At 45.1% G+C, this 9918-nt stretch overlaps 1 protein-coding gene across 1 annotated transcript in view; it reads left to right on the top strand.

Moving 5' to 3' along the window:
• PCBD1 (pterin-4 alpha-carbinolamine dehydratase 1) overlaps positions 1-9651 on the top strand; it is a 204906-nt gene extending 195255 nt beyond the window's left edge. Inside the window, exon 4 of the mRNA XM_069240570.1 lies at positions 8773-9651. Coding sequence (XP_069096671.1) covers positions 8773-8871 — 99 coding nt within the window. The 3' untranslated portion in view covers positions 8872-9651. The remainder of the gene's footprint in view (positions 1-8772) is intronic.
• Positions 9652-9918: the final 267 nt, after the last annotated feature.

Below are 9918 nucleotides of genomic sequence, written 5' to 3' on the forward strand. Positions count from 1 at the left end.
TATACAGAAGATGATACCTTTGCACGTTGGCCAAAGTATCGCACTGCCTACCTTCTCTGCTCTGCCTCGCCCTTTCAAGAAGGAGGAGAGACCCAACATTTGCACGAGGAAACAGTGTTGTTCCTCTACACAAAATACATTGATCACACTAAAGAACATCGGGTGGGCGATGAGCTCTTTGTTGGGTTCACAGGAGCAAAGAAGGGAAAAGCAGAGCAGGAATGGACCATCTCCAAATCGGTTGTGCTCTGCATTAAGACCTGCTCTGTATTGGCCCGAAAGCAGCCCCTTGGGTCTTGTGGGATCATTCCACCAGAGCCAAAACTGTGACCACTGCATTAGCTTGCAAAGTCCCAGGCCTAGACATCTTTCAGACCGTGACATGGGCATCCTTGCATATGTTGGCTAACCAATACTGCGTTGACAGTTCCATTTCGATGAGCACTTTGCCCGTTCGGCCTGCAAGGGCTTGTTGGTCTGAACCAGCTCACAGACCCACCTCCTGGATGGTACCGCTTTGGTATAAATTCTAAGGTAAGGAATTTGCAGCTAGAAGTTTCTATCAGTATTCCTTAGCGACTCTCCCAATCACTGTTTCTGAAAATTAGTCTCCCTACTTAAAAGATCCTTGTTGTCTCTTAATTTCTGCATACTGGTAATCAGCCTTCTGACGTATGTCTACGCCTCTGGTGCGGAAAGAACCACATAAGGAAACTAATAGCGCACTGGGGTGGCACCAATATAGGTACCACACATGTCACATCCAGTGCAGACGCCGCCGAGCCTACCAGTGCACAGAGGTACTGATCAAGATTTTCCTGATCCATTCAGACACATGGGTAATAGTCGAAGGTAAAGAATCTGTGGCTAGATAGTTTCTACCATATAAGGCTAACCAAAGGTAAGTAACTTGTTCTTTAGGTATAGGTAAATTATATTTCCCACTTAAAACTACTGGAATGCTCCTTACCTCTGGTTTGCAGTGCTGGTGGCTCTCTCTCTCTTCCCTAGGGATGGGTGCATTAAAACCGTGCTGGACTAAAAGACAGCTTACAATGAACTGTACATAGTGCTTTTTATGATGGGGTGGTATTTGCATTAGATCTCCCTTCTTAAATTCAAAATACATTAGGTATTGCAATGATTGGCATTGGCTGCAATATGACAAATAAGGTTTGTGCACTGGGAAAGCAGTTCAGAGGGGAGGACTTGGAGGTTTAATGATAGCTTTGACAGTGACCGCAGTTATTGCAGCTCAGTGGCCCAACCCTTGCCACACAGTTCCAACTGTGGAAGAATTCACAAACGTGATATGTACCATTGCTTCTTTCCCCTATTGTGTGAGCATACTTAACATACCAGTAGTTGCTACTAGTGAAGTGCAACAGAAGATTAGCAATTTGAAACTACTTATGAAACTGCAAACACTACGACATTGCATTGTGCTCTCTTTTTACAGATGCAAAGCTTTAATATCTGTGATGCCAGGGTCTTGTGGCACTGCCCTGTTTTGCTGAAAATACCTATTTTTTTTCTTGTGACCTCATTAACTGCTTCTAATATGGAGCTTTGGAAAAAAGTGTCTGCTGCTTCCACTAAATAGATAATCAGAAACCCTAAATCTTTTGGACATGTCAAAGATGAGCGCCGAATGTTACAAGTAGATCTACTCATGCTAACTGAAGACCTCCTATTAATTTAATGTATTTGTACGTTTCAAGTGATACTCAAGCAGCAAACCGTTTTTAGGGTCGAGCCTGTTTCGCTAAGCGAGACGCTTTAGTAATTAAAAAGGGCTCGGAGCCCTTTCCACGTTTCGTCAGTGTCTGTCATTGGCCTGTGGGCTTGCCTGTTAGAATGTGCTTGATTTCATTAGTGGAAGGCATGCACGTCATGCCTTTTCCGGTGGATAGCCCTCCTCGAGCGCATCGACCAAGTACAGAAAACATGAGGCTCGCTGTTTTCTGTCCGACTCGTGGACTACATTTTCTCTATTTTCCCAGCGCGATCTCGCTTGGCAGAAGTCGAGCGCTTTACACAGTTAATTGCACTTTTTCGGGTTACGTACATAAATGCACTTTTGCCGATAGGTTTCATTACCAGTGAAAAGTCGGGTTAGGAGTTTACAACGCTATCAGCTCTAACACGAGCAAACGCGAGACCTGTTGCATTGCAAATGCTTGTTATTAATCTGTTTTTAATTTTGAATGAGTAAATTTTTATATAAAATCCGCAATATACAAAATTTGCTAGCACTTGTTTAATATTGCTCTCTACATCACTGATCCATTGCCTAAGGCATATTTTCATCACTCCAACTTAGTAGCAAGAGGTGTAAATCGGGCCAGGCTCCCATATCTGGGACAAAACAGTATATTTTTATCTTTGTCTACTTATAACCCCATCAGGATCTTGATAACATCAAAAATAGGTGCTGAACTCCAAACCATGGCAGTTTTATTTTCATAATGTTCAGTTTAGGTCAGTGATGTAAACACATTCTTAATAGCGGCATCAAGATTTATATAATCAGAGCAAGTCTACGGAGATCTGCATAAACACTCCAACGATGGACGCAGAATTGAATGATTCTTATGAAAGAGTCTTCTAGCTACAGATTCCTTACTTAAGAATTATCTCCATGTGTCATACTGGATCCGGAAAAATTTTATGAGCAGTACCCCTGTGTGCTAGTAGTGGCATTGTTTGGGTCCATGTGGCATCGTCAGCGGTAGATGTCTTCTCGGAAAGCCGGCATCAAGCCCTGCAACGCTTGTCACCGCTTAAGGTCTCTGACGGTTCCGCACTTTGTATGCCTTTGGTGCTCCTAGGGTGACCATGATCCGAAAGCCTGTTCCAATTGTTGCACCATGAACCCGAAAGTCTTTATGGAGCGATCCCTTAAACTTCTGGCAGCTCGACATACAATGCCATGACGATCCCAGAGTCCAAGATTTTTGTCGCACTTTAACTCGGCGGGTCATTCGGGTAAGTCCCATCGCAAGAAGGAAAGCAAGAAGTCGAAGAGGTCCTCGACTTCACCTTTATATGTTGAGCAACGAGACAACGGAGTGTCTGCTTTCGAGGCCTGGTTTCATGGTTGAGTCAGCTCCTGGGTTGTCTTCATGCCTCATTGCGTTTCTGGGACCCCTGTTCAACTTAAGGAATTTTATGAGGCCATGTGTCTCATATTTGAGCAGCCCACTCTTGCTGGTGTACCTTCAGGCCCCACGGATTCGGAGGGACACCTACTGGATCCATGCCATTTGCTCCAGCACCAGTCCGGGCCTTTGGATCTGGACTGGTGCCGGTCGTACCATCTTGACCTTCCCCGGCCCCGATGTCAACTCTCACGACACAGCCTCCATTCTGATCCCCGACACGGAACCCAAGAACCCAATACCGACTCCGACTGGAGCCATGCCTTACAGGCCAGAGCTGACCTTATTTTTATGGTTAAGGACTCAGGGAGAATTCAGAGGGTTTGCCGGACCCTTGAGAATACCAGCTTTTCAAACCAAACTTGGACTAGTGGTAGGATTTGGCAGAGGCCAGCGAACTGGACACATCTCCTGATACTGTCATGCTTTCTCCCCCTACCTTGGCTATGGAGGAGGGAGCATCATTTGCAGTGGTGGTGAGAAGGGCTGTCGAGGTCTTGGACCTTACCCTGCCTTCTGTGGCAGTCAAGGCAAATGTATTGACGGAGGTGCTTCTGCCAGGAGTGACCCCCTCACCTCCAGAACTGATGCTCCCCTTTAATGAAGCCCTTATGGATGTCCTGCTTGGGACCTGGTCCAAGCCCAGTACAACAGGACGATTGCCTGCCATTACACCCCACCCAAAGGACCCCAACTTCCTCACACAATAACCTATCCTGGAAATCTTGGTGGTTCAAACTGCTACCTCCCATATAAATCCTGGTGCATTACCTATCACACCTCTGGATATAGAATCCAAGAGGTTGGATACTCCAGGGAAGAAGATGCTTACTTCCAAAAGCCTGGCGCTGTGGTCCATGAACACTGCATGCCTTTTGGGCTGTTACTCCCACACACTGTGGGATATGGTGGCGCAGTGGCTGCCAACTGTCCAGTGGGTGGCCTGGGCCATACTCTCCCAGGCTGTTGCTGACGGGAGATATGCAGCTAAGCTCAAAATCAGATGTGGACTGGATACCACTGATTTGCTTGGAGTAGTTTCTACACTGGCCTTACGGCACTGCGCTGGCTTTTCTGGGGCTGTCCAAGCATCGCTTATGGGCTTGCCTTTTGATGGTTCCTGTCTTTTCGGAGATCAGACTGATTCAGCCCTGGAGCACTTTAAGGACAGCAGGGCTATGGCCAGGTCCTTGGGCTTTCCATGGCCCCTCACCAGCCCCAATCTGCCTTTCTCAGCAATGGAAGGGGCTTCTAGCCGGGTTTCTAATCTCCCAGCCACTGTTGCCTGCAACTTCCCATTCCCTGCATGGCCCAAGATGTTGTACCCACAGACCCTGTGAATCGGGCAGCCATAGGTTGGGCTAGTCCACCACTCCCCTGGAAGTGACAACCACCCTTATAATCTGCCCTCTTATCATCAAGGGCACCCAGTGGGAGGCAGGATACGCCATCCCCTACCCCAGTTGTGGTCTGTCACATCAGACCAATGGGTTCTCCAAATCGTCCGGAGGGGATAATCCCTCCTCTTCCAATCTGCCTTTTCCCACGTGGCCCACGTAAGACAGGCTGACGAAGGACCAGCTATTCCTTCTCTGCCAGGAAGTGACAGCTCTCTTGGCCAAGTGAGTAATTAAGAGGGTGCTGATGCAAGAAGTAGGTTGTGGTTGCTATTACCACTACTCTCTCGTGCCCAAGAAGATGGGAGTTTTTCATCCTATCCTAGACATGCACCCTCTCAATGTATTCCTCGAGCAAAAGTTTAAAAGGCTCATGCTTGCTCAAGTCCTATCTGCCCTGGACTCCGAAGACAGGATGGTATTGTTGGAGTTGCAGGGTGCATATTTTCACATTCCGGTCCTGCCTTGCCTGCTCACTTATAAGCGTTACCTGCAGTTCCTGGTGGGCTAAAGGCCGTACCAGTGCCTCTCGGTGTTCATCAAGGTGATAAAGGTGCCAATCTTCCCCTAGTTTAATGACTGGCTGCTGAAGGCATGCTCACCCCCCAGGCTGTTGTTTCCCACCTTCAGACTACGGCGGACCTTCTGCCCAAACAGCATATCCAGGATATTTAGGCTATGATACCGATGTTTCAGTCTCTATCCTGGATTTCGGTGAGACCGACTCCGAAGCTGCTGGGTCTCAAGGCTTCCTGCATCCTGTTTGTGACACATGCCTGCTACCAAATGCCGGCTCTGCAGTGGTATCTGAAGTTCCAGTGGGCACAGCATCAGGGGAATCTCTCCAACCTGCTCAAGATCTCAGAGGGAACAGCAAAACATCTGCAGTGGTGGTTAACAAACCGCAATTGGGTCAGCGGCAGACCCCTCTTCCTTCCCCAAACAGATCTGACAGTGGTGACAGTACATCACTCCTGGCAGCCAAAAGGGAGAGGTGGAAATCAGGGGCCCCTGGTCTCCAGCGTAATGCAGATTCCACATCAACCTGTTGGAGGTCTGAGCAATCCTGCTGGCATTGAAAACCTTTCTACCCTCCAGGAAGGGAAGGCTAATGCAGGTGTTCACAAGTAGCACCACCAACATGTGACACAGCAAAAAACAGGGCAGGTGGGGTCCTGGACCCTTTGTCTAGAGGTCTTGCATCTCTGGACATGGCTGGAACGTCAGGGCATATCTCTTGTAGTTCAGCATGTGGCAGACTCTCTTAATGCCAGGGTGAGCAAATTTAGCCAAAAATACCAAGAATAGTGTCTCCATCACAATGTGGCGCAAGGACTGTTTCAGTAGTGGAGAGAGAGCCTTGCTAAGATACGTTAGCCACCGCTGATAAAGCACAATGTCAGCAGTTCTGTTCGCTTGCGCTTCTAAGGCAGTCTCACTCTAAGACAGTTTTTGTCTTGAGTGGAGTTCAGGTCTCCTGTACGCCTTTCCACCCTTACCAGTCCTGCCCAGAGTTCAAGAAGATCAGCAGTGGCTGATCCAAATCATTCTTGTGGCTCTGGATTGGGCACTGAGAGTTTGGTATCCCAAACAGTTGAGCATGACCATCGGTCCTCCAATCGGACTGCCCCTTTGGAAGGATTTTCTGCTGCACAGTAAGGGAGGGTTCTCCACCCACAATTGTCAATGCTCTGCTTTCTTGCGTGAAGATTTAGCGATGACTGTTGACAGCTTTTGGGTACTGTTGACCGCTTTCGACCTTGTGCCCGAAGTCTGTTAAGCCATCTTGGCAGCCGCGCGCCCCTTTACCAAGACTCTGTGTAGTGTCTTTCATGATTTAGAACAGAAGCTTTCTTTCTCCGTGAGGATTCTGCATCAGTCTGTCGTTATCGCTGGAATAGGATTAAATGAAAGCTAGGCTTAGAACGTTGGAATTCACAGGTACATGTAGAGGAATAAAGACGTGTGATTAACAGCTCTGTTTGTGGCCTAGTTATTCAGCTGGTACCAGGCTGGGTAAGATGCTACAGAGTATACACCTGCCATTGGAACAAGTTTGTGGCATGGTCGACCCCCTCTCTGCTCCCCTTTCTCAGGTTCTTCTTTTTATTCTTTCCCTTACCCAGCAGGGCTCTGTTCCTGGCACTTTAAATGGCTACTTTTCTGACATATCTACTTTTCTGTGGTTGCCTGACCCAGTCATCCCTTTTTAAGTCCTGTTTTATGCATAGGGCTTTGAAAGGTTTTCAACATATGTTTACTCCTTCTCCTTTCATCATGCTTCAGTGGGGCCTTAACCTAGTCCAGGTGTGCGCCTTATTTAGGCCTTGCTGAACTGTCCTCTCAGGCTTGTTACCATCAAGACGGCTTCTTGATAGCAATAACATCGGCCCATAGGGTCAGTGAGCTTCAGGCTTTATCATCCTAGCCCCTGTACCTGAACATCTACCCAGAAAAGTTTGTTCTGCGAACTAAAGCTTCCTTTCTCTCGAAAGTTGTCATTTCCTTTTATGTAGGCCAGTCCATCACTCCGCCAAATCCCTCTAATGAAAAGGAGCACCTCCATTGTCTGGACCCAAAAAAGAGCGTTGTCGTTCTTCTTTGACCACACAAAACAGTTCCAGATGGATGACCAGCTCTTCGTGGGGTTTGTCAGAGAAAAGAAGGGAAAGATTGTGCAGAAGCAAACCATCTCCCAATGAATGGTGATCTGTATTTAAAAACTGCTAAACACTGGCCAAGAAGCAACCCCCTTAGGGCTTCGTGCTCATTCAACCAGAGCAAAAGTTGCAACCACTGTTTTAGCATGCGGAGTTCTGATCTTGGATATCTGTTGGGCAACAACGTTGGCTTGTCTGCACATGTTTACGAAGAACTACTGCCTAAACAGTCTTATCCAGAGAGATGCACACTTTGCCCGTTTGATCCTGCAGGACTTTTTTGATGTGAAATTGTTTCGTAAACCCACCTCCAGGAGGTACTGGCTAGGTATCTATTCTAAGGTAAGGAATCTTCAGCTAGAAGTTTCTATCAAATGAACAAGTTACTTATCTTCGGTAACGCCTTATCTGGTAGACATTCTACCTAGCTGCAGATTATTTACCTACCTACCATTCCCCTCTGCGAACAGATTTCTGGGGACAGGGCTTTCCCCTTTCAGGGACCTAGTTTTCTGTACCAGTGGTAGTGTTCTTTGTGGCTTTGCGCTCCTGGAGTGGAAAGTCACAAAATGCTGATGTTACTCCGCTGGGGTGGCACCTATATCAGCACTGCTCGTCATTTTCCACACCAACTATGCCACATGGAGCTGAACGATGCCACCAACCGACGCGCAAAAAATTGAAGGATCCAATCAGATACCTGGAGATAATTGAGGTAAGACTGCTGCTAGAAAGTATCTCTACCAGATAAGGAATTACTGAAAGTAAATAACTTGATAATTTAAGCATTGCAGCAAGCCCTTAACATACACATTTTACATTAATGGAGTTAAGATGCAGCATTGTAGAGTATCCCTAATTGTAGTAAATGTTGCAGGAAAATGGTGATTCCAAGACTCGAAATGAACTGCCAGTGCCCGACTAGCTGCCAAGAGAAAGTCCAGCATTTACTATTACCAACAATCTTTAAAACCTCATTGGTTAACGCAATTTAGAGATACAAGTCCACACTCTGTTTTGTTCTGGGTTCTTATCTGGTTAAAAAACAGAGACTTGTAAGGAACTTTTCTAAATTATAAGGTCCAACTGCGTTGTGAAACTGAAGAAAGATTAAATATAATGAGGAAAAAAGATAACCACACATGTTGTATCGTACTACCAGTTCATTTTAAATGTTAGATTTTGTTTGGAGCCCTTTTTCATAGCATTTCATTTTCCACAATTGTTTGAGAAGAGTAACTTTTTTCACCGGCTTCACGTCCTCATTAAAAAAAGTATGTTATAATCCTATGCTCATCAAGTTCAGTCCAAATGGTATTTTCATTAAGGCTGTTTCCTTTTTGTAGAGGACTGCGAATGATTGACCTGCTTTTATCTGGCTAATGTTTGAGTCCATGACATACCTTAAGTGTGTTGGATGTCTTTTTTTAAAAACGTGGGTTTTCGTTAAAAGGCTTGTAATGCTTTGTAGTCGATTTCAGTTTAAAGTCTGGCTTTTCACTCGATAGTTGTGTGAATATTAAAATAAATTAAATTCCATTTTGTTTTCTTCAGGTCCACATCACCTTGAGCACACATGAATGTGGGGGTCTATCTGAAAGGGACATTAATCTGGCCAGTTTTATCGAGCAGGTGGCATCACAGATGTCATGAAGAAGGTGCCTTGGAGAGCGATATCTTGTGAAACTGAAGTGCTGCTTTCCCGCCAAATTGCTTTTAGAAAATCTGTTACAAATAATATTGCTTAAAATTACACCAAACCGACTAAATGTGATTCAGAAATTTTAAACTTCGCTTATACATTGAAGATCATTTTGCATTTTTCCCTCTGCCTGACCTTTTATGAACATTTTTAGGGGAAAATGTTTGATTTGTAATGTCCGCTCTCTGTGGTATCACATTTATTATAATAAAGTGTAAAGCACATAGGTTACAATACTTATTTCTTTACCACAAGGTATAGAGCGCACAGTAGCGGTGCTTTTCTTTCTTGATATTTGACTTACCAGACCATATGAATTGCAAACGTTAAGTGTTAACACCCAGACACTACTTACTGAAAACTGGTTTATTTGACTTTTAAAGGCAATATAGCTTCCCTGCAATGGTACTTAACATAATGTGTTGGGTTCCTTGTTTTATTGCAAAATGAATTCATGCAGGATTTCACAGCGGAATTATTTTAAGTGACCTTCAGATTGGCTTTTATTTTAGTTAGCAAACCAGGTTCTTCTCAACCTGGGACGTGCATTGCAATTTACCGTGTGTTTTTTGAAGATCGGTTGTATGCATTTTATTTTTATTATTTTAACTGTATTTGTTAATTTTCTGTCTGCAGGTCCAAAATGTATATTCTCTAATCTCTGGTACCGTTGTGCTGAGTATAAAATGTACAATAAAGCAATATCTTGTGTTATTACTAAAAATGGAAAATGGTGTATACAGTGTGTTTAGTGATAAAAACACGTGGCACAACCTGTTGAAAACCTCCTTCTTGAAACCTGGTTTTAGCACAACTATTAAAGCTCATGCCTGAGCGCAACAGCCAGTTTACGTTTTGTAACGACCAAACGCTCACGCCATTTCAAAGCCTAAACACAGAACATATGGAAAGCCTATTTGTTTAATTCTTTCCTAGTGTTCTGGGCAGCATTGGTACAACGTAGTTTAGTAGAATACTAGGGCTGAACAAGATGGCAC

This window comes from Pleurodeles waltl, chromosome 6 (genome assembly GCF_031143425.1).
Source record: "Pleurodeles waltl isolate 20211129_DDA chromosome 6, aPleWal1.hap1.20221129, whole genome shotgun sequence".
NCBI lineage: Eukaryota > Metazoa > Chordata > Amphibia > Caudata > Salamandridae > Pleurodeles > Pleurodeles waltl.